General features: G+C 36.4%; 6 protein-coding genes across 10 annotated transcripts; 2 read left to right on the top strand and 4 right to left on the bottom strand.

Annotated features, from left to right (window-relative positions):
• Positions 1-123: 123 nt before the first annotated feature.
• Positions 124-1,085, bottom strand: LOC140839924 (uncharacterized). The gene has a single exon (XM_073206921.1). It carries the CDS (start codon positions 611-613, stop codon positions 275-277), a length of 339 nt encoding a protein of 112 aa, XP_073063022.1. The 5' UTR covers positions 614-1,085; the 3' UTR covers positions 124-274.
• A 242-nt stretch (positions 1,086-1,327) lies between these two features.
• On the bottom strand, positions 1,328-5,023 carry LOC140839922 (probable anion transporter 3, chloroplastic). Its single transcript, XM_073206920.1, has 8 exons — positions 4,278-5,023; positions 3,474-3,700; positions 2,988-3,339; positions 2,860-2,904; positions 2,437-2,583; positions 2,212-2,349; positions 2,044-2,077; positions 1,328-1,940 (listed from the first exon to the last, which is right to left on the bottom strand). Exons 1-8 carry the CDS (start codon positions 4,737-4,739, stop codon positions 1,771-1,773), a joined length of 1,575 nt encoding a protein of 524 aa, XP_073063021.1. The 5' UTR covers positions 4,740-5,023; the 3' UTR covers positions 1,328-1,770.
• A 1,119-nt stretch (positions 5,024-6,142) lies between these two features.
• Positions 6,143-9,831, top strand: LOC140839920 (uncharacterized). 5 transcript variants are annotated; one of them, XR_012119810.1, is made up of 4 exons: positions 6,143-8,267; positions 8,420-8,497; positions 8,953-9,051; positions 9,784-9,831. XR_012119810.1 is itself a non-coding variant. In XM_073206918.1 (3 exons), exons 1-2 carry the CDS (start codon positions 6,200-6,202, stop codon positions 8,470-8,472), a joined length of 2,121 nt encoding a protein of 706 aa, XP_073063019.1. In that variant the 5' UTR covers positions 6,143-6,199; the 3' UTR covers positions 8,473-8,497; positions 9,784-9,831. The 5 variants fall into 5 exon arrangements, 1 of the variants encoding a protein (XP_073063019.1); XR_012119811.1 differs by having other exon boundaries at positions 8,953-9,077; XR_012119812.1 differs by having other exon boundaries at positions 6,143-8,310.
• LOC140839921 (uncharacterized) lies at positions 9,604-10,692 on the bottom strand. Its single transcript, XM_073206919.1, has 2 exons — positions 10,238-10,692; positions 9,604-10,152 (listed from the first exon to the last, which is right to left on the bottom strand). Exons 1-2 carry the CDS (start codon positions 10,574-10,576, stop codon positions 9,724-9,726), a joined length of 768 nt encoding a protein of 255 aa, XP_073063020.1. The 5' UTR covers positions 10,577-10,692; the 3' UTR covers positions 9,604-9,723.
• A 2,702-nt stretch (positions 10,693-13,394) lies between these two features.
• LOC140839919 (laccase-4) lies at positions 13,395-16,734 on the top strand. Its single transcript, XM_073206917.1, has 5 exons — positions 13,395-13,587; positions 14,207-14,358; positions 14,604-14,977; positions 15,058-15,987; positions 16,293-16,734. The coding sequence occupies exons 1-5, from the start codon at positions 13,495-13,497 to the stop codon at positions 16,421-16,423; spliced, it is 1,680 nt and encodes a 559-aa protein (XP_073063018.1). The 5' UTR covers positions 13,395-13,494; the 3' UTR covers positions 16,424-16,734.
• A 3,620-nt stretch (positions 16,735-20,354) lies between these two features.
• On the bottom strand, positions 20,355-21,398 carry LOC140839291 (uncharacterized). The gene has a single exon (XM_073205929.1). The coding sequence runs from the start codon at positions 21,396-21,398 to the stop codon at positions 20,355-20,357; it is 1,044 nt and encodes a 347-aa protein (XP_073062030.1).
• Between the last annotated feature and the right edge of the window lie 1,419 nt (positions 21,399-22,817).

The following is a 22,817-nucleotide window of genomic DNA, read 5'->3' as shown; positions in this document are numbered from 1 at the left end:
TTTTTTACTAAGTATGCTTATATAAGTTCTACAGAAAGACGACTTAACAAGAAATCATTGCTACATTCGAATCCTTGTGTAACATTCTAGCAGAATGCGAATAAACAAAACAAAACAAAACAAAACAAAACAAAACATTTCACTGAAAGGGAAAGGTTCAAGACCCAACTACATTTAATATGGAACATATTATACAACTGTCTTCCCGAAAAAGAAAAGTAATGGCAAATCAAATAATGTGGTGAATATGCTCGTTTCGTTGTATCCACGAGGATCAGTAAGCTTGAAGTACAGGCCTCTTACCCAGCCTCTTGATTTCTCTATCCATTTGACCTGTAAGCATCAATCCAAACATCTTGTAGTCACAAAGCAGAGACCAAAATGGATGCCCAAAAGTTGCAGGAACATTTCCTTCAACAAAGAAATGACTATACCAAGCCAATCCATACCCAATCACGGGTACCAATATTAAAAACCACCAATTGAACAGCATTGAGTATACCAAGCACAAAATACTGCAAAGTGTACCAGCAAAATGCCAACGCCTGGTCGCTGGTTTTGAGTGCTGGCTCATATAAAACGTCCAAAACTCTTCCATGCTTCTGAAATTCATTTCTTTAAGAAATCCCAGATCAGAATTTTGATAGGAAATTGGATCTTGATTCGGAAAATGAGTTTTCCAAAGAAAAACTCAATCCACAAAATCTTGATTTTTGAATCCTTCCAAGTCTGATCTTAAAAAGACCTTATACAGTGAGAGAGTCTATCAACTTTCTGGAACAAATAGATGGCTACCGACTTTCCGGGTGTTTCGAGCCGAACCAAGAATTATGTTTGAACGAAAGCTTGAATCTTGTGAGGCAACCCCGAATCACCAAGCTGAAAATTCTGCCAAATCAATTCTAAGGTAAGAGGAGAATCCAGGAACTTTCAGTTAAGGAAACCCACAGGTAAAACTTCGATCTCTGTTGATGAACGGAATAAAATTGTTTCCAGAGCCTTAACCGATAACTGTGCAAATAGTTTTTCTTTTCTTTTGCATATTTTTGGTGTTTGTGATGTCAAATGTTCAGAAAAATCAATGATTGCTGTATTATTTTGTCAATTTCTTATTTCGCTGCTCAAAATTTTATCCATTTTATTGGCTTGTTATGGTCAACGATTAGTTGCAAAACCTATTGCTGTTGTCTTATTATAGAATATATTCAGCAGTCTCGATTTTCTGAACTCCTTTTTTTTCCCAAAAAAAAAAAATGATTTTCTTATCATTCGTAATCTGCTATTTATAGATATCTGATTCTTACAAGGGATGGGGTAAGAAAATTTCAGTAGGGAAATGAGAAGAACACAAATGAAAATTTTAAAACAATATAAATATATTAGTTGATATTATATATACAGATATACACACACAAAATAATAACTATTATCATGATACTCGCTTACCCGTTTCCTAAGATTGTTTTTCAGATGTCTCAATTTCGGTTGTTATGGTGTAATAGCACAAAGCTTTGTGCTTTCAAGTTCATTTCGGACTTGGGGAACATGTCGTGGCAATTACAATAATGAAAGTTGAAAATATTAGGTAAGTACATATAAAATAATCTACCTCTGATGCCAATGTATCAATATTCTATCCTACAAAAATCCTCGTTCCAAAACCATTATTCTGTTTGCTGTAAAAAGGGAAAAAATAAAAAAAAAAATAGCAAGAAGCTATCTCTGTGTGATGTTATTTTCTAAACTTCGTACAAGATGATGCACATCTGTTTAAAAAACTCGTTCTCCGGTGGAGTAGAGGTTCCAAAAGATAGCTGTAATAAAATAGAGACATGCAGTGAGAGTTAAGAATGCTTGGAAGGATCCTAGCCATTGTACAAAGAATCCTGTTCCAACTGTACTGATTATTGCTGCAAGTGTTCCAGCCGAATTCGAAATCCCTGTTTGGAAATTTTGGCAATGGCATATTAAGTTCAAGGGATTTTAACTAAAACATGGAACAAGAACATATAATGAGCTAAGAGAGATTAGATTATTTTATACCATGAAGAAATCCAGAATACTGCGGTGCGATATCCTGTTCATAGAAATAAACTTTGTTACTGATGGATTGACAAGCTTATTCAATGCAAATCACCATTTTGATTAATAAAAACAAACTGTTGATATCTTGATAAATTTTTGGTTATCCGATGAGAATAAAAAACTTACTTCCATATTCAATAAAAAGCCGGCTTGGCTGAAAGAACCGAAACTTAGAGCTGCTGTTAGAAATATAGAGGCGACTGATGGTGTTTTGGCGAAGTTCAAGCACAACAATGCAATCCCAGGACCGATAAAACCAATGGACTGCCAGGGCAAATAATTGTAAATTCTGAGGTTATTCTTTGTGTAGATTATAGTGGATCGGAAATGGGATTTTAGGGGAACTTTTACCTGCATGATTTTCCTCGTAGTCGTTGTGGAGTAGCCGGATTTGATCAAGTAATCCGATGCCGTCCCAGCAATATAGCCTGAGATTGCCATTGTTCCCCATGGAACAGCACTAAACCATGCTGCTTGCTGCAAGTTCACCTCAAACACCTAATGTATAAGCAGAAAATTTCCTTTGCAGCACTATCAATAATGAAAATAGGTACAAAAAACAGTAAAACCAAATTAACCAACCTGCATTACTAGCTTTTTGTTAGCTTCTTTTTTTTTTTTTACCATATAATAAGATGCATAAACTTGTAATTTGGATGATTTTGTGTCGTTTTCCTTTTTGCTCTTTGGTTATTCTATTTTTAACAAGCCTGTCCCACACAAATGGCGTCAAAACGGAAGAGGAAGAAATCTTGAAGAGAAAATGATACTAACAGTTTTAAAATAGACAGGCATCCATGATAGAAGCACAAAATACCCCTGCATTAAAGAGCTCAATCAGATTCTTTATTTCGAAATATCTAGAAAATGGAAACTTTAAAAGATCCAAAAAAAAAATTTACCCAATTATTAGTGATATTAGCAAAGATGATTGCCCAAGTGGGCAATTTTGATAAGAGGAGGCTTAGTGGCGGAAGCTTGTCGTTTTTTGCGTAATAATCAGTTTTCCCAGCTTGGATTAACCGTAACTCGGATTTACTGATAGAACTGGATTCTTGAGGATTGTTGGCAACCTTATTTGCCCATATTGTAACCCAAAGGAGTCCAAGAGAAGAAAAGAGGATGAAAGGGCCTGAAATGCCACCAATTAATGACATTGCAAAGGGGGCCAAGACCAATCCCACAACATTTCCAAACTGAAATCCTCCCATCGATATACCAACAGCAGTAGCTCTTTCGTGTGTTGGAAACCATCTAACAATAGCATTTGAATATCCAGGAAGAGTAAAATCAACAGCGATGAGACGCCATTATTAAAAAGGAACATATATATAAATCGATAGACAAGAGGGGAAAATGTCGCACATAAACAGATATTTATATGTTACCTTGCTAAAAGATTGTTCATTGAAGGTAGAGCAACCCCTTCGGCTAGCCCGAAGAAAGCACGCACAGCCAAGAGGCTGGAAGTGGAATGATTTGCCGCCCATGGAGTGAGAAGAGTAGCTAAAGACCACAAAGCTGCACCCCATGCAATAACTCGTTTTCCACCGTATTTGTCCACCAAGGCTCCTCCAATTACCGAGGAACACATATACCCCCATAAAAAGGATGACTACGCATGAAGCAACAACATCATATGATCAGCAAAATGCTCGATACAATTTGAATGCATTAATACTTATTTAAAAAGAAAATCTGACCGGTAAGATGTGAGGATCATTTTTATCTTGGCTTCAATATAGATCAATAGAGCCTATGCTCTACCAAGTGACCCGACTAGTTCGATGCTACCTTAATGTTAGTATTCTTGCGCTAGCCACGAGGCCAACTAACTGTATACTACCTTAAATCCCAATATAATTTGGGCCCCATAAAAATTTATTTGACCTAGAGAATTCAAGGGCGCCTACCACACCAGGTGTAGCTGTTGGTGTCGGTATAGGTGTAGCGTGGAAAATTCCATATTCCTACTGCCATTAACAGATGGCAGCTACTTCTTCTCAACAACCACAAAAGGTCTAAAACACACTTTCATAAGATCAGAATACAACCAACTACCACCGAAGGAACACACAAATCCAACTTCACCAAAAAAGTAAAAGTAACAAACAAGCCACTTTATCCGATAATTTTCAAGAAAATGAAACACTCCCATAAAAGGTAAGATATTAATAAGATCGCGAGTGTACCTGGACAATGCCCAAGAAAGAATTGCTCCATCCATGTTTAGCAGCAAGAGGAACTATGGCAACTGACATCACAACTCTATCTGCATTACACAGACACATCACAGCCGCCACCAGAGCGACCACTTTGAACCTCTCCTCCGCCAGGAATCCGCCTTCTCTCCGCCCCACAAACAGTCCCCTTTCTATCCCCTCCGCCGTGCACCTCACCACACAACCACCCCTCCTCCTTCTCCCCTTCTCACCATCCACAAACCGAAACTGATCTCTCTTCCTTTCATACAGACGACTCTTTAATATTTCTCCACTCGCCATTAATGAATTGAAACTCAAGCTCCGTTTTCTTGGGATTGAAAGATCTTCCTTGCTGAAAGACGAATAAGATATCTTGTTATCGATCGGACCCAAACTGGAGACGGGATTGCATGCAGAGTTTGGTAGTTTAACGCGGTTCAGGCAAGCCATGATCGGATAAAGAGAGAAATTTTGCTTTGTGAATGGGAATTCTTGGAGAAAAATATTTACTTTAACGAGACATTATTTTGATGCCTCATTGCTGGTGAGAATATGTGGGAAATCTTATATATTATTACGAAAAATCAGGCAAGAAACCAAACAACCATCTTCTCTACTTCGCTCATGTTGTTGGAGTTGGTGGGCTTCGAGAGTCCTCGAGGGTGGTTTCGTCATTTCGCATTTTGGTCATGATTCATGGCTTCGACTTGCCAACGTTGTTCCATCCTGGAAGTTAGCCTCTTGGGTGGAATCTGAGGGGAAAAATATAATATATATTATTTTTTAATCAAATCGAAGCTCAATCGGAAATTAAAGGAGGAAAAAAAATTAATGGCTTCATATTTTTTTTAGTATATGTCTGTGACTTAACTAATTGTATAATTGATTTTTTTTTAAAAAAATAATTGTATAATTGAAATTATTAAATTTACTAAATAATTTTTCAAAAATGGTAGATACAAAATTTAATTTGTGAATATTATACTATATTATTAAATGAACATTTAACAATAGGGTCGATCTATACAATAGCTATATTTAAATATATAAACTATTATTTTTTGAAAGTTAATAATTACCGTCGAGGAATTGTTACATCAATAAACTAAATATTCTAATATCTGAGAATCTATAATTTTGATTATATATATTTTTCTATTTTCGATTTTAATATATTATATTGTCGAATTTTAATCTTAAAACAATGGTGATATGAAACTGTATAAATCATATCGAAATAATACTGAAATTTTAAAAATGACAAACTAAAATTAAATTTGACAAATTTGAAAATTAAAACACAAATAAAATTCTAATATTATATTTCAGCAACTATAGATTACATGACATGAGGTGTAACCATCAATGTATCATTTTATTTTCCTAAAATAAAATTTTCAATCTTTTTATAAGGAGATACGATAAGCAATTGTTTCTAAAATTTATATTTAAAATTATTTTTTATTTTTTAAAATATTTAAATATCTGTTTATACTTTATATAAATAAAGATAAAAACTTGTGTGAGACGGTCTCACGAGTCGTATTTTGGGAGACATATATATTATTTAGGTCATCTATGAAAAAATATTATTTTTTATGCTAAGAGTATTACTTTTTATTGTGAATATAGATATGATTAATCAGTCTCATAGATAAAGATTCATGAGACCGTCTCACAAGATACTTTACATATATAAAAGTGTGTGCTAGATGCCTATATAATGTTACCCACGGTCCAAGAAGGTTTTATTTAGCAATACAGAGATATTATTGGGGGGAAATGCAATTAAACTAGTAGGCTGTAGCAGTGCCCGTGCCCCTGGTCCTATAAATCGAGAGAAGCTGGGTCACAGTGACGTTAAATTATATGCAATGAAATGAGGCTTCATAGCTTCGGTCCCTTCTCCCATGGCGCAGGTGCCCAAAAACCTGACCAGCAAACGCTTACTTGTGCTGCTCAAAGCAGAGAAGAATCTCAAGTCCGCGGTCAGCTTGTTCGAATCAGCCACTCGCCACCCCCGTTATACGTACTCCGCATCTGCCTTTCACCACATTCTCCACCGCCTCTCAATCTCCCCGGACCTTAATTTCCTTCCAAATGTCACCCGCATAGTTGATCTTATTCGCATCCACCAATGCCAGTGCTCCGAGGACGCGGCGTTAGCTGTTTTAAAGTTTTACTCAAAGAATCTAATGGCTGAGAAAGCTATGGAAACTTTCCAGACAATGGGGGAGGTCTTCGGTTGTGAGCCCGGAGTGAGGTCCTACAACTCTCTGCTGAATGCCTTCGTGGTTTCGAATCAATTGAGTAAGGCGGAGGTTTTCTTTAGGAATTTTAGGACTATGGGGGTGTCGCCGAATTTAGAGACTTTCAATGTTTTGATCAAAATCGCGTGTCAAAAGGGGGAGTTTAATAAGGCGAGAGAGTTGATAGATTGCATGTGGGATAGGAATCTGAGTCCTGATCGTCACAGTTATGGCACTTTGATCAATGGGTTGGTGAAAGCTAGGGATTTGAACGAGGCTGTGAAGGTCTTTGAGGAAATGTCTTGTAGAGGCGTGATGCCCGATGTTATGTGTTATAACATTTTGATTGACGGGTTTTTCAAGAAGGGAGATTTAAAGGTGGCCAATGGCATTTGGAACAAGTTAAATAAGGGATCTCATGTTTATCCCAATGTTGTTACGTACAATGTCATGATCAGCGGGTTGTGTAACTGTGAGAGGTTTGTTGAGGCTCTCGATTTGTGCGATAGGATGAGAAAGAATGAGAGAAAAATGGATCTTTTTACTTATAGTTCGTTGATTCATGGGTTATGCGAGTTGGGGAATATAGATGGGGCTGAGAGAGTTTATAAGGAGATGGCTGAGAGCGAAGTACCTCCTGATTCTGTTGTATATAATGCATTGCTTAATGGTTATCAAAAGGTTGACCGATTTGAGGATTGTTTTAAGTTGTGGGAGTTGATGGGACGAGATGGTAATCGAAATGTTGCTAGTTTTAATATAATGATGAGAGGCCTGTTAAACGTTGGTGAAGTGAAGGAAGCTATTTCTATCTGGGAGCTTTTAAAAGAGAGTAGCTGTGTTGCAGATTCCACAACTTATGGAATACTAGTTCATGGATTATGTGAGAATGGATACAATAAGAAGGCTTTACATGTTTTGGAGGAGGCTGAAGGGAAAGGCAGTGTTTTAGATTCTTTTGCATACTCTGCGATGATCAGTGGGATGTGCAGAGAAAGAAAGTTGGATGAAGCAGTTTCATTGCTAAATCGTATAACCAAAAGTGGTAGCAAGCCAAATGCTCATGTTTATAATGCTTTGATCAATGGTTTTATGGATGCTTCTAAACTTGAGGATGCAATGAGGATATTTAGTGAAATGGGAAGCAGTAATTGCCCGCCTACAATTGTTACTTACAATACGCTTATTGACGGGTTTTGTAAGGCTAGAAGATTTGGTGAAGCCTATGATCTTGTGAAGGAAATGCTAGGGAAAGGGTGGAAGCCAGATGTGATCACTTATAGCTTGTTGATAAAAGGTCTCTGTCTTGATCAGAAAGTCGAAATGGCTTTCAATTTATGGAATCAAGTTGTCAGCAAAGGTTTAAAGCCAGATGTACGAATGCATAATATTTTGATCCATGGGCTCTGTTCTGTTGCCAAAACTCAACATGCTTTGTCTCTGTATTTGGATATGAGTCATTGGAACTGTGCACCTAATATAGTGACCAACAATACTCTTATGGAAGGATTTTATAAAGTTGGTGACCTAAGAACTGCTTCAGTGATCTGGGCTCGAATTTTAAGAGGTGGCCTGCGGCCGGATGTTGTTTCCTACAACATTGTTCTCAAAGGTCTTTGTTCTTGCGGTAGAATATCAGGTGCTATTTTGTTCTTACAAGATGCTTTGACGAAAAGCGTTGTTCCGAACATAATTACATGGAACATACTTGTCAGAGCTGTAATTCTCGGTGAGGATCCAACTTGATCCTATGGCTCCATTCTGTGCAGGAAGTATGGTGTTCTGTCTTAATGGTATTCCAAACTAAAATTATATTTTTCTATTTATAAAATTATTATTAATTAGCTACTTCCATTTTTTTTTTTCTCTTTGCAGTTGCAGGTTTTGTGAAATCTTTCTCAGCTGATCATTGGCAGTTTGTTCTCGCTCAATGACTTAAATCAAACTGTAACTGTGATTGTAAGTTCACTGTCCTGTCGCTTTTGGTTTTTCAAGGAGTCAAAACTAATTGTAGAAAATGTAGCCTATTAAATTTTGTTGGATCCAATTATTTTTTTTTTATCAGTTAATGTCGTGTTTTTATTGAATTGTTGCTATACATTTTGTGCCACGTGTTATGTTGACGCAAATATTTTCAGTTTGAACGGATTGACCTGAAAATTGCTGTGTTTTTATGGAGGCTGGTTGATTGTATTTCATCAATTTATTGACTGCTTGGAGAAATGGTCATGAGCTCTAGAATCCAACTATTTATAACTTAGTAGCTTTTGTAGTTTGTACCAAATAAACATGTAGATGTTTCAGTTAAATGACTTTAGTAGATGGTATGACAATAAAATTTAGAAACTAGAATGATTCCCTCCAGTGAACTGTGTTTCATTTGGCATGTAATTGGAGATAACCTCATTTTTCAGGATTGGTGATTAGTGATTACTAAAGGCTGTTGGTGTTCCATTTGGTTCAAAGGGAATAGCATAGGGAAGAACTGAATGCTCAAAATCCTGATGAGAATCGTGAGTTTATTTCAAGTACTCCTTGGGTCTGAGCTTGTTTTACTGTAACTGTCATGTCTGTTATGTTTCCAAGAATACTTGCGTTTGTTTAAATATGTTTGGAACTTCTAGTTCATTTAGACCACGTTTACCCTGTTCCTACAAATTGTATACTAAAGTTTTATATTTTTGCCCCACCTTATTTTCCAGAGTGAACTTGAACACAATCTTTGATATGCCTTTATGTTAAGTTTTAAAAGTGTCGAATTAATTGCACTGCATCAGATACTACAAGGCTTTAGTGGTTAAGGTTGTATCACTAAAGACAACAATGATGCAAAAACAAGGATAGCCTGATGTATTAGCCTCAGGTATTAGTATTTTATTTGGGGTTATAACTCATGCTACATTTAACGGAGATGGGAAGTTTATGTTCTGAGATCTTCCTCTAGTCTGTCTCTGATGTTTGTGCTCCTCCCCAGCCCCACCCCTGGTTTTTTTCTTTATTTTTCCTCACCAAGAACAAAAATGTGGAACATTTGACGAGTTAATATGCACCTATGGACACAAAAATTACCACAAAGCATATACTATACTCTGAACTTTAACCCGAAAGTAATAGCATTCGTGGGGTTATAACTCATGTTATATTTATATACTCCATGGTTAAATTAGAGAATGGAAATGCCCACTTCATTTCTTCTCTTCTTTTGATCTTTCTTGTTCTGATAAAACACTCTGCTCGTATACCAGTTGCGACAGCAAACCAACTAGAATCACCGCCAGAACAGCCACTTTCTCCCATTCAGACGTCGAAGAAATCAAGGCCTGGGCAATTCCCATAACTACCAAAGCAATGAGTGCAAGGTAAATATTTCTCCTGATTGCTGACCCAGCATCTTTCTTAGTCACCTCCCTGATTTTCTCAGCCTCTTCCTTTCCTTTTGCTTTGTCAACCTGTGTTTTCCCACTAAAGCTCTTAAAGAACATCCCTTCATTCCTGTCTTCCACGATTTTCCCTTCAAAATCCGCGACCTTTTTCTCATTCTCTTCGATCTCTGTCTCGTTCAACTCCATAGATTCCTCGAAGGCTTGCATCCTGCTCTCTATATTCCCCATTATCTGTTCAAGAAAATGAACAAAACCCCATTACTCAAGTAACCATTTTTCATATTTGTTTGACAGGAGTTATTAAAAACAAACCCACCCGTGCACTGGCTTCATCCAATTCTCTGAGGGCATTCTCTCCAATTTGATCAATTTCAGCATTGGCTTCCTCAGCAAACTGCGTTAGATATGCGGATCTTTCGTCTAAGTAATCGGTGAGACGAACTTTTTGAGTTTGTAGCATGGCAATTCTGGCTAGAAGTTCCTGCTTGCTTTTATCTCCTTCAGGCGGCGTAGAATCTTGTTCTGTATCATTATCTGAATTGTTATTAGACTTACAAAAGGAGAGCATAATCTTCCTTTTCTTGAAGAATTCTCTGTCATGAAAAATGACATGGTTGGGGGTGAAGGAGGTTTGAATTGCTTTAAGAGAAATCATGTTTCTTTTTAATTTGTTTGGGAACTTGTGAGATGGAAATGGAGGAAACTCTTACTGGAATATGCACAGCACGCGACTGTTTTGGGCCTCTCGTTATATATTTGCATTATCTGGTTCCAATACTTTTTCCCAGATATCCATTCTTTTGGACCCACACAGACCATTTACTTCAATCTTATCCTAGGCAATCTTTACCGGGAGAACTCCAGCCCAGCCCAGCTCATTGTCGAGTTCGAATGATGTTATAGTTGAACTCAATCTTATCCTAGGCAACACTTACTTCAATTGATTTCGGCTTCGGGCTTATCGAAACAATCTTTTCAGTTTCTGTTTTGCAAAATTTCCACCAGAATTTTTAAAATTTCTTGATTTTCAAGGATATCTCGAAATTTCTCAAAATTCATTGAATCTCTATCGAAATTTTGCAAAATCTTATTTGCTATTGTTGCAGAGTTATTTTAATATATCAAATCTTTATATATGTATGCAACTCAATCCCCTTGAGCATTATCGCGACAGACTCTTTCGATTTTGTTTTTACTTATTTTGTCTTTTTCTTTTTCAGATGTAAATTCCATTTTGTGGTAGTAATTTTGATGGAATAAATTGGTTGATTGGAATTTGAAACGAACTATTTCATTTTATTTTTTTTTAGCAAACGAACTACTTTATTCCCACGAGATATACACTAAAGTTTTTTTGACTATGAACACTGAAATTCTTCAATATCCGTCGAACATTCTTCAATAAATGAATAAAAGAATTATAATATTGTACGAGGCATTTTATATTTACAATTAAAGACATGACATTTTTAAACCCAATAATGAAAAAATTGTAAATTGGTTATTTACGTTTGTATTTGTGATTTTAATTTTGTATGTCGTAAATTTTTAATCTTAGTCATCAACTTTTTTCCCCACACGGCGCTATGTCCATTGCCGTGGGAGCACTCCCATGGCGAAAGGATCGCGATTATAAACCAATGGGTCAAAAAATGAAAGTAGGATTTTTAAGGTTCTTTTTCTTAGGAATTGTCCAAACAAATTCAAGAATAAAAGTTATCATTTGTTGCAACAACAGTGAAAAAACCAACACATGTCCACCAACCACAAGTTCCCTCTAATCTAAATAATAATAATATTTAAATCACTTAGTCAAAACTTCATGGTAAAAATGAAAATAATAATAATAAATAAATATTTAAGGATATAAAGTCGAAGTTACAATCTGATGATGATAATAAAGACTGTTTCCCCGTTCGTTAACTTCGTATGAGAAGTTAGTTAATAACAAAAGGTTGTTTAAATAGTATAATATCTTAGCTTTTAAACAATTTTTTTGTTGTCTTGTAGTTGTCATCGATATATGTTTGTCTGAAAGGGCTCTTGCAACTATATATCCCAATTGAATTCGCTGGAACCATCAAAATATATATTGATAATATATTATTATTAATTACAACATATAATCTACCGAAAAAATGTAAAAGAAAAAAAAAAGGGATGTGTATATTTATCTAGTAATAGGAGTGGTGGAGTTATAATGTTTTGAAAAGCAATTACAAGCTTAAGCTATGCAAGAAGCTAGTTCTTTGATCATAGTATTTTTTTTAATTTTTTTCGTCGGGTTAAGAAATGTCAATTTTGATCATGTATGTTTGCTTCTTTATAATTTTGTCAATTATTTTGTCAGATTTCAATTTCATTATTTATTCTTGTATTATACGCACACAATATGATTATGCATGAGGCCTTTATACTAACTAGGGTATCATGATATATATTTTTATTTAATATCAAATATTAATTTATTTTATCTGAAACTCTTATATCAGTATTATCCAAATTTAATTAACTATATAACTTTATTTTTTTAAAAAAAATTAACTATATCACTCCTCATAAAAATATATTATAAAACACCAAAAATATTTTATAAAGATCTAATTAAAAATAATCTACGTATTTTTAGAATTCTTATATAGTCTTTTATGTGTAAAAATATCAGTCTTCAAATTTTTTATACAAAACAAAAAAAAATTTATTATATATGTTTTACGCATCGTATGCCAAAGAATACCAACATGAATAAATTCGAACGAGGGAAACAATTTATTTATTTATAAATCGAATAATTTATTATGATCATGAATCTTCAAAAAAATATTTTAAAAGCAAAAACTTGTGTGAGATGGTCTCACGGGTCGTATTTTGTGAGATATATATCTTATTTAGGTAATGCATGAAAAAATATTACTTTTTATGCTAAGCGTATTACTTTTTATTGTGAAGATCGGTAGGGTTGACCCGTCTTACAGATAAAGATTCGTGAGACCATCTCACAACCGACCTACTCTATTTTAAAATACTTTCGAGAATCTAATTTTAAAAAAATTAATTGTAATTGGTGATGTATAATGGGCGTATCAGCACTCCTTAGCTTCCCAAATATAATATCATAGTGGAGCCAACTGAATAAACTAATGATCCAATTCAAGTCATTATAAAATCTTTGACGACTCGTAGATTACAACTTATACGTACGTATACGAATCAGACACAAATTCATAGTATACTTTTTAAAGAATTTAATTAATCGAATTTCCCAATCTAATAAAATTCATGCAAAAACAGAAAATAATGCTTTATGTAACAGGTAAGAAAAGGAGACAAGAAACCTAGTTTTTGCCAAAGGAGACTTATGTTTGAAGCATCCATGGCTTCACCTAACGTAGGAAAAACGACGTCATGACAGATACACACATGCAATTATATATCAGTCGTCTGTATAATATTGTTCATTGAGTCGAGAACTCAAAAGCTTGAAAGACAGAACAGAAAATTTAACCAAAATCTAAGTTTTTCTTCTCTTCTCTTTTCTTTTCTTTTTCGAAAACATAAAATCAGTGGCTGTGAATGATGGATTCTTGGATTCGAGCTGTGATACTCATATCGTGTTTTTTTCCTGTGTTTTTCGTCGAATGTAGGGTTCGTCATTACAAATTTAATGTAAGTGTTTAATGCCTTTAAATTTTCTTCTGTGTTATCAGTTTATAATTTAGTCATTTGCTCGTTTTATTTATTTGCATGGGCATAGTTTTTCCTTGGTTAATCTGCGTTTTGTTTGAGCATTTTAATTTTTAAATTTGATTGTGAAGTTAGGGGACTAGCTAGCAATGGAGTATTGCATTATTTAAATTTGCTATTTTTTAAGCTCATAGTGATTTATAGTTTAATTTTAATTTAGCTACCAATTACTTTCACTAAAATTGTGATTTTTCAACCATTTTCAATTAATAAATTTTAAATATAGTCCAATATACAAGATATTCTGTGAATTGGTTGGCAAATGCTAAGTTGGATGGTGTCATGTCTATTAATTTATAGAATTTGGTGAGTTTGCTGGCCTAAAAACAAGCAAATTACCAAGTCAAAAAATCAGGAGGACACGGAAAGTGTAACAATATATTTCAACGACAAATTATTTTCAAGATATGACTAATTAATTCCCTTAATTTGTAATAAATTAATATCAAGAAGACAATACTTTATACATTTTGGCAATGTACGTAATATATCCATAAAAATACTGTGAAATCTTCAATAATTTTTGTTAATTGGTGTGCAGGTGGTGATGAAGAACACTACGCGTCTGTGTTCGACGAAACCGATTGTCACCGTCAATGGAAAATTTCCAGGTCCAACAATTCGTGCTAGGGAAGATGATACATTGCTCATCAAGGTCGTCAACTATGTCAATTACAATGTCTCCATTCATTGGTAATCAAGAATCTATATTATTTTTCAAATTTGGATCAATGTAAATGATTTTTTTTTTTTGTTTTGTTTTAAGCGAAATATTTTAAAATACGATCTTTCGAACCTCTATTATATTTTCTTTCGATTCTCGAGGAAAATAACTTAATTTGGATCAGTGTAAATTATTTTAGTTTACGGGATAATTTCCCAATAAAAAAAATTGACCTCAAAAAGTTATTGGATCCCTGGTAATAAAATGATTTCAGGCATGGAGTGAGGCAACTCCGCACAGGCTGGGCGGATGGGCCAGCATATATCACGCAATGCCCCATCCAGCCAGGCCAAAGCTATGTGTACAACTACACCATCACAGGCCAAAGGGGCACACTTCTATGGCACGCACACATCCTATGGCTCAGAGCCACTGTTCACGGCGCCTTGGTCATCTTGCCTAAGCGTGGCATCCCATATCCATTCCCTAAACCGGACCACCAAGCAATCGTCGTCCTGGCCGAATGGTGGAAATCGGACACGGAGGCCGTGATCAACGAGGCTCTGAACTCGGGCTTGGCTCCAAATGTATCTGATGCTCACACCATCAATGGTCATCCCGGACCGGTCCCGAATTGTCCTTCCACGGGTAGAATTTGTACTATGATTGTCCCAATTGGCAAGCTCTCGTCGTTTATTATACACATTTAATTTGCTTGCATTTTTTAGGTGGCTTCACATTGCCCGTTGAGCATGGGAAAAGCTACCTATTGCGCCTGATCAATGCTGCGCTCAATGAAGAACTATTCTTCAAGATTGCAGGACATAAACTGACAGTGGTAGAAGTTGATGCAACGTATGTGAAGCCCTTCAAAACAGACACGGTCTTGATTGCCCCCGGGCAAACCTCCAACGTCATCGTGTCGGCCGACAAGGGCGTCGGAAAGTACATGATGGCGGCCTCCACCTTCATGGACACTCCCGTGGTGGCGGTTGACAACTTGACCGCCACCGCCACATTGCACTATTCCGGCACGCTTGATACCTCTCCCACAACTCTGACAATACCACCTGCCCGAAATGCCACCCAAGTGGCAAACAATTTCACCGACTCTCTCCGCAGTTTGAACTCGAAAAAATACCCGGCAACCGTGCCGGTTAAAGTCGATCGTTCCCTTCTGTTCACGGTTGGACTCGGGGTCAATCCATGCCCGACTTGCATACCCGGCAAGGGTAGCCGTGTCGTGGCCGATATAAACAATGTCACCTTTGTGATGCCGACCATTGCTCTTTTACAGGCTCATGTTTTCCAGATCAAGGGAGTGTTCACCACTGATTTCCCTGGGAACCCGCCGTTTCCGTTCAATTATTCAGGGAGCGGACCGGAAAATGTGGGGACTAGTAATGGGACAAAGGTGTATAGATTGCCTTACAATGCAACAGTTCAAGCGGTTCTGCAAGATACTGGGATTATAGCCCCCGAGAATCACCCTATTCATCTTCATGGATTCAACTTTTTTGCAGTAGGCCGGGGATTAGGAAATTATAATCCAAAAACTGATCCCAAAAGTTTTAATCTCGTTGATCCTGTGGAGAGGAACACTATTGGAGTGCCTTCTGGTGGATGGGTTGCCATTAGATTCAAAGCTGATAATCCAGGTAAAATATTATTTGGTACTCAGTTGACTCCTCTGATTTCTTTTGTTACACTTTTTCCCCCTTTTTATGATAATAAAATAGAATTAGTTTGAATATTTGGAAATATAAGTTGAAAATTTGTTAAATTTTTTTCAGAGAAATTGAAGTAGAATCCCCACGAACCATTTATTTTGGCTTTGTGATAATTTTTGGGCTTTTAAGCACTTTTTTAAAAAAGTACTTCATCCAAACATCACTGATTCTAAGAATTTTAGTCCAAGATTAAATTTATTTTTGGAGGGTTTTGATCAGATCTGAATGTGCAGGAGTTTGGTTTATGCATTGTCATTTGGAAGTACACACAACATGGGGATTGAAAATGGCGTTCTTGGTGGACAATGGAAAGGGCCCTAACGAATCAGTGCTGCCACCACCAAAAGATCTTCCAAAATGTTAAAAATAGTGTCAAGAAAAACATCCTTGTTTAATTATATAATGATTCAGAGTAAATTTCAAGCCAAGAAAAGGAGAGTCGAAGCCCGAAGGCATAAAACAGAGCCCTGAAGAAGCAAACAAGAACAAAAAATAAATAAAGGTGATAGGAAGAAATTGACGTTTGTGCAAGCCTTGGAGCCAAGCTCTGTTTGTTGGGAAACTAAATTTGCTGCAAATTTAGATTTATACAGAAGGAGAAGAAAGGGAAGATGTAGCTCTGTTTGTTTCTTGAGTGAATAAAATTTTGCTCAAGTAGGAGACAATAACTATACATTTAATGTGTGTATTTTGTATTTTTTGCGTGGGGGAAATAATTCTTGAAGATTTGATCAATGGATAATTTTTTGAGTGTTATCACAGATTGGAAGAAGAAGAAGAATATTTCATTTCTCATCTTAGTTTGCTTTGTACAGGGAATATTTATTTAACTTCAGTAACTAACTAACGAAACTAACTAACGAACTTGAAGAAGGGCACAAAATGAATTATGCAATATTAACTCTAATAGCCTCCCCTCAAGATGTACTGTAAATATTTTGTACAGACATCTTGGACATGAGCTGTGATAGCGTGGACGACGGGAGTGGCTTAGTAAACATGTCAGCAAGTTGTAGACGTGAACGGATGGGTAGAAGCTTGATATATCCATCTTTGATTTTGTCTCGAATGAAATGGCAATCGATCTCGATGTGTTTGGTATGTTCGTGGAATATAGGAATGTTGGCAAGATGAATGGCCGATTGATTGTCACAAAAAATGGTGGCTGGTGTGGAAAGAGTGATCTGAAGATCCTTGAGGAGTTGAGTGAGCCAAAGTACTTCACTGGTCGTGGTTGCCAACGCCCTGTACTCGACTTCAGTGGATGATCTGGAAATCGTGACTTGCTTTTTAGTTTTCCAGGAAACGAGTGCATCTCCAAGAAATACACAAAAACCTGTGGTCGATTTTCTAGTGTCAGGACAGTTGGCCCAATCAGCATCTGAAAAGGCTCGCAACTGGATGGGAGACATAGCTGGAAAGAAAATCCCTTGACCAGGATTAGTCTTGAGATATCGGAGAAGTTGGTGGACAACATGTAAATGAGTGGTTCGTGGTCTGGAAACATATTGGCTAAGTTTGTGAACTGCAAACATAATGTCCGGTCTGGACAAAGTCAGATAAAGAAGACGTCCAATGAGCCTTCTATATTGAGTGATGTCGGTAAGTAGATCACCCTCAACAGAATTGAGATTCATATGTGGTGTCATAGGGACCTTGGCTGGTTTACAAGCCAGTAAACCAGTGTCTTCGAGTAGTTGTAGTGTGTAATGACGTTGGGATAAGTAAATGCCCTTGGAGGATCTAGCTATTTCAAGCCCAATGAAGTATTTAAGATCACCTAAATCCTTAAGTTTGAACTTGCTTTGAATATCATACTTAAGTCCTTGAATGAGAGAAAGTGAAGATCCTGCGATGATGATATCATCAACATATACAAGGAGAGCTAAGAATGAATGAGCTGACCCTCTGGTAAACAAGGTGTGGTCCGAAGGAGACTGCTGGAATCCTGAATCCAGTAAGGCTTGAGAGAACTTGGTGTACCATTGTCTGGATGCTTGTCGTAGGCCATATATTGATTTGCGAAGTTGACAGACAAGTTTTGGAGCTGTCGTTTGTTGCTGGACAGGAGGATGATAGCCAGGAGGAAGGTCCATGTAAACTTCTTCCGATAGATCACCATTTAGGAAAGCATTGTTGACATCTAGTTGAGCTAGAACCCAATTTTGACTAGCCGGCAATGCAAGAAGGACTTTGACAGTAGCTAGTTTAGCAACGGGAGAGAAAGTCTCAAAGAAATCTACCCCTTCTTGTTGAGTGTATCCCTTAGCAACTAGCCTTGCCTTGTGCCTGTCAATTGTACCATCGGATCTATACTTGATTTTGTAGACCCAACGACAACCAATTGATTGTTTGTTTGGGGGAAGTGGAACCACAGACCATGTGTTATTGGCGTGCATTGCATCAAGCTCATCCTTCATCGCTGCGGGCCAAGAATCAAGTTTGACAGCTTGATGATAGAATTGAGGCTCAAATTGTGATGAAATATTGAGCACAAGATTTTTATAAGAATGAGAGAGTGAATCATAAGAAATGGAATGAGTTAGAGGGTAAGAACTTGCTGATGAAGGTGGAGAATGGTGTTGTAGCATATGACAGTGATAATCTCGTAGATAAGAAGGTGGTCGAGTTACTCTTGAGGAGTTACGAGTGTTAGTCTCAGGTAATGAAATAAGGGACGGAGATGTAGAAGCATCAAGTGTATTTCTGGCCATATTATCATGTTGTAAGTTTGGTTGGATGCTGTTTTCAGAATGTTGATGCATAGGTTCTGCCTGTGGATTGATGTGATCAGACGATCTCTGATCCGTGTGCCAAGAAGGTATGGTGGGACTGTCCCAAATATCTCGTGTGTCAACTGGGGCCGGATGAGGGAGCACAATGGAAGGAAATGGATCAATGAGTTTTTCTGTGGAAGATATATGAGAAAAGGGAAATATTGACTAATGGAAGATGACATCTCTTGAAATGAATATTTCCTTGCTTTTCATGTCCATAAGCTTGTATCATTTCATACCTGGCGGGTATCCTAAGAAGACACACAAGCGTGCTCGCGGCATAAATTTGTCACGATGGGCAGTTAGTGTAGAAGCAAAAGCAAGACACCCAAATACCCGTAAGTGAGTATAGTCGACTTGTTTTTGATATAAGAGTTCATAAGGCGACTTATTTTGAGTGGATGGAGAAGGCACACGATTCACTAAGTAAGTAGCTGTCATTACGCATTCATTCCACATACCAAGCGGCAGGCTAGACTGGAAAAATAATGCCCGAGCAACATTAAGTAGATGTTGATGTTTACGCTCTACAACCGAGTTTTGTTGTGGCGTTTCAACACAGGAGAACTGATGCAGTATTCCTTTATCTTGAAATAGTTCCGTGAAGGCCAGTTCCTTAGCATTGTCCGATCGAAATGCCTTTAATCTTTTACTGAATTGTGTTTCAATCATATTATAAAACCTGGAGACTACACTGGGATCTTCAGACTTGTGTTGCATTAGAAAAATCCATGTAAATCTAGTGCAATCATCAACCAAAGTCAGAAAATATCTCTGTTTATTGACTGTGGGAACATGATATGGTCCCCAGATATCACAATGGATAAGATCAAAAGCATTGGAAGACTTATTATTGAGATGAACAAATGGTAGGCGTTTCTGTTTTGCTATTGGACAAACTGAGCAAGGTGTATCACCACGAATATCAGTGTTATCAAAATGAAAATGTGTTTTTAAAATCTGTAAAAACCTTCAGGGATGGATGGCCAAGTCTGCTGTGCCAAGTTTGTATCCCAACCTGATTGATTGAAGCCTTCGGATATAGTGAGTTAGCATCTAGAACATATAGGTCCTCTATCCTCTTACCCTTGCCAATCATCCTCTCTGTTGCTTTGTCCTGAAGCATGAACGAGTCACAGTCGAAACTGATTATATATTGTGCGGTGGCAAGAAGAGAACTGACAGATAGCAAATTAAACTTGAATTCTGGTACGTAAAGAACATCCAATAAAACCAAAGAACCCAACCTAATGTCACCATAGAACTTAACCTCAACATACGCATGGTTAGGCAGAGTTATTCTTGAGTTGTCCACTGGCTTAAGGGAAATAAAAACATTTGCATTTGAGCAAATGTTCGAGATGCGCCAGAATCAATGATCCAACTCGTGGAAGAATTCAATACGCTTGGGATTGAAATGGAGAAACAAGTACCTGAAACAACTGAAGGGAGATCACCTTCATGTTGGTTGACTCTCTTGTCAGAACTAGAGAGCTGTTGAATCATCATGGCCATTAGTTATTCCACTTGAGTCTTGTCAAAATTCTGAAATACGTTTGAGGCTGTACCAGCATTGGCTGTATTAGATTCAGAATGGCAGACTTGATCAGGCTCTTGATGGACAAAAGCATCATGTCCTTTGTTCCCCTGCTTGTTTCTGGCCTTGAAACCAGGTGGATAGCCATGTATTTTGTAGCAAGTTTCAATCGTATGGCCATGAATATTGCAGTGAGTACAGAATGGTCTGCCTTTAGGAAATCTTGGTGGTGGTCGACTGTTGAACTGGGACTGATTTTGGTCATTCTTGAATGCAAAAGCCATGTTGGGGTTTGGGGCGTTCATGGAACCTTGATTCCCAATGGCTCTCTGTCTTTCTTCTTGAACAACTAAAGCGAAGACTCGATTTATCGGTGGTAGAGGATCAAGAAGTAGGACTTGACTCCTAAGATGCGTAAATGACTCATTCAAACCCATAAGAAATATCATAGTGTAATCCATCTGAATATATGCTTCTAAATTTTTGACCCCATTGCAAACACATTTCCCGCAGCTACACATGGGCCGAAAATGATTTAATTCTTCCCAAAGTGCCTTGATTTTAGTGAAGTAAACACTGACTGGATCTTGCCCTTGTCGAAGATTGATCAAATCCCTACGAAGTTGAAATATTCTAGGACCATTGCTTTGTTGAAAGCAATCCTTAAGATCGATCCATATATCCTCTGCGGACTCGGCAAATAGAATGCTTGCTGATATATATTTAGAGACTGAATTCAGCAACCAAGAAATGACTATATTATTATTTCTGACCCATGCACTGAGTAAATTGACTTCAGAATCTGCTGGTTTAGGGATTGAACCATCAATAAACCCCAGCTTGTTCTTGACAGATAAGGCAATCCTCATCGCTCTACTCCACGACGCAAAATTGTCACCCGTGAGCGGTTGAGATATGAGTACAAGACCAAGATTATCAGAATGATGCAGGAAATAGGGACTCGAAGGATCATCAATTACCGATCGAGATGGCAAATTCCACGCAGAAGGATTAGTGTTTGCCATTGGTATGAAACTTTGCAAATTCTGATCCCGTAACAAATTCGAAATGAAGTTACACAAAAATCACCAATGATCTGATCGTAAACCTACCTTCGCTCAATCTCGAAGGAGAAGAAGAAAACCGCCTTGCGGTGGCTCTGATACCATATCACAGATTGGAAGAAGAAGAAGAATATTTCATTTCTCATCTTAGTTTGCTTTGTACAGAGAGTATTTATTTAACTTCAGTAACTAACTAACGAAACTAACTAACGAACTTGAAGAAGGGCACAAAATGAATTATGCAATATTAACTCTAATAAGTGTTGAATTCTTGTTCTGGCATGCTTGAATGTTTTCTTTCTCTTTTTTTTTTTCTTTTTTGGGTTGTGTATTTTTTTAACAAGAATACACTTGGCTATACAATCAGTTAGTTAAAGGTTGTTATAATAGCTATTAGGGTCAACTGATATATGTGTAAAAGCAAGTGAGAGTAAGAGTGTGTTGTTCTCGTTTTTTCTTCTGCATTGGTTCGGTTTCAAATTATGTATGTCAAAATCGAAAAACCGAAAAAACCGAAATTTCATTAAATTAATAATTTTTTTTATATTTTTTATATTATATATTTTGATATTATATAGTGAATGAAAAATCATTTTGAACAATTTTTAGTTGATTGTTGTTTGTTTAATTATTTTAGACCTTATATTAAAATATTTTACGAAGAAAACATGTAGAAATTTAACATATTATATTTTACAATATATTTATATTATTAATTTAAATAATTATACCAAAATCGAATTAACCGACCGAAATAACCGAACCGTTTGGGTAGAAAACCGAACCGAAGAAAAATGGTTCGAATATCGGATTATAAATTTCTAAAATCGAAAAAACATAAATAAATACCCGACCCAACCGATGAACACTCCTAATTGTGTGATTAATTTTTTTGAGATAATTCTTGAGTGATCCTGTAAATGGATGATTAGTAATCACAAAATCGTGTTACAAGTGATATCATGAGACGGGCTTGAATCATGAGATCAACTAACAATGCAAAAATAAAAAATAAAAAATTCCACAATTTACAATGTATAAATATAATAAATTTTTAAATATATAATCTTTCACAATCAGTGCCTTAAAATTTGATTTTTCATTTTTGAAAATTGTGAAATGTGCAAAATTATTTTTGAATGGAAATTTAACTCCTCAATCATGTACTGTCTTCGATTGGGTGCTTCATGCTGATTCATCATCCAATCATTTTATTTTGTTTTTCTCAATGGACAGTCTACCACTAATAATTTATTTAACTATTTTTAAATTTATATGTAACAGTCGCCAAACAATTGAAGCTTTCCTTATGCAGAATAATAATTTAATATTATGCATATATACAAATTATGCCGATGTTAAATTATTAAATGTTAGCAT

Source organism: Primulina eburnea, chromosome 8 (genome assembly GCF_022965805.1).
Source record: "Primulina eburnea isolate SZY01 chromosome 8, ASM2296580v1, whole genome shotgun sequence".
Taxonomy (NCBI): Eukaryota; Viridiplantae; Streptophyta; class Magnoliopsida; order Lamiales; family Gesneriaceae; genus Primulina; species Primulina eburnea.
This window is presented reverse-complemented; position numbering and strand designations above follow the sequence as displayed.

Excerpts from the sequence above, each read along its gene's own strand:
- LOC140839920 (XM_073206918.1), top strand. The coding sequence starts at position 6,200 with ATGGCGCAGGTGCCCAAAAACCTGACCAGCAAACGCTTACTTGTGCTG. Across the intron at positions 8,268-8,419 it reads TGTCAGAGCTGTAATTCTCG|GTTTTGTGAAATCTTTCTCA; the intron begins GTGAGGATCCAA and ends TTGCAGTTGCAG.
- LOC140839919 (XM_073206917.1), top strand. The coding sequence starts at position 13,495 with ATGATGGATTCTTGGATTCGAGCTGTGATACTCATATCGTGTTTTTTT. Across the intron at positions 14,978-15,057 it reads CCCGAATTGTCCTTCCACGG|GTGGCTTCACATTGCCCGTT; the intron begins GTAGAATTTGTA and ends TGCATTTTTTAG. Across the intron at positions 15,988-16,292 it reads ATTCAAAGCTGATAATCCAG|GAGTTTGGTTTATGCATTGT; the intron begins GTAAAATATTAT and ends CTGAATGTGCAG.
- LOC140839291 (XM_073205929.1), bottom strand. The coding sequence starts at position 21,398 with ATGGCAAACACTAATCCTTCTGCGTGGAATTTGCCATCTCGATCGGTA.
- LOC140839922 (XM_073206920.1), bottom strand. The coding sequence starts at position 4,739 with ATGGCTTGCCTGAACCGCGTTAAACTACCAAACTCTGCATGCAATCCC. Across the intron at positions 2,350-2,436 it reads CTACGAGGAAAATCATGCAG|TCCATTGGTTTTATCGGTCC; the intron begins GTAAAAGTTCCC and ends TTGCCCTGGCAG. Across the intron at positions 1,941-2,043 it reads GTATTCTGGATTTCTTCATG|GGATTTCGAATTCGGCTGGA; the intron begins GTATAAAATAAT and ends ATTTCCAAACAG.
- LOC140839924 (XM_073206921.1), bottom strand. The coding sequence starts at position 613 with ATGAATTTCAGAAGCATGGAAGAGTTTTGGACGTTTTATATGAGCCAG.
- LOC140839921 (XM_073206919.1), bottom strand. The coding sequence starts at position 10,576 with ATGATTTCTCTTAAAGCAATTCAAACCTCCTTCACCCCCAACCATGTC. Across the intron at positions 10,153-10,237 it reads TGGATGAAGCCAGTGCACGG|ATAATGGGGAATATAGAGAG; the intron begins GTGGGTTTGTTT and ends TTTCTTGAACAG.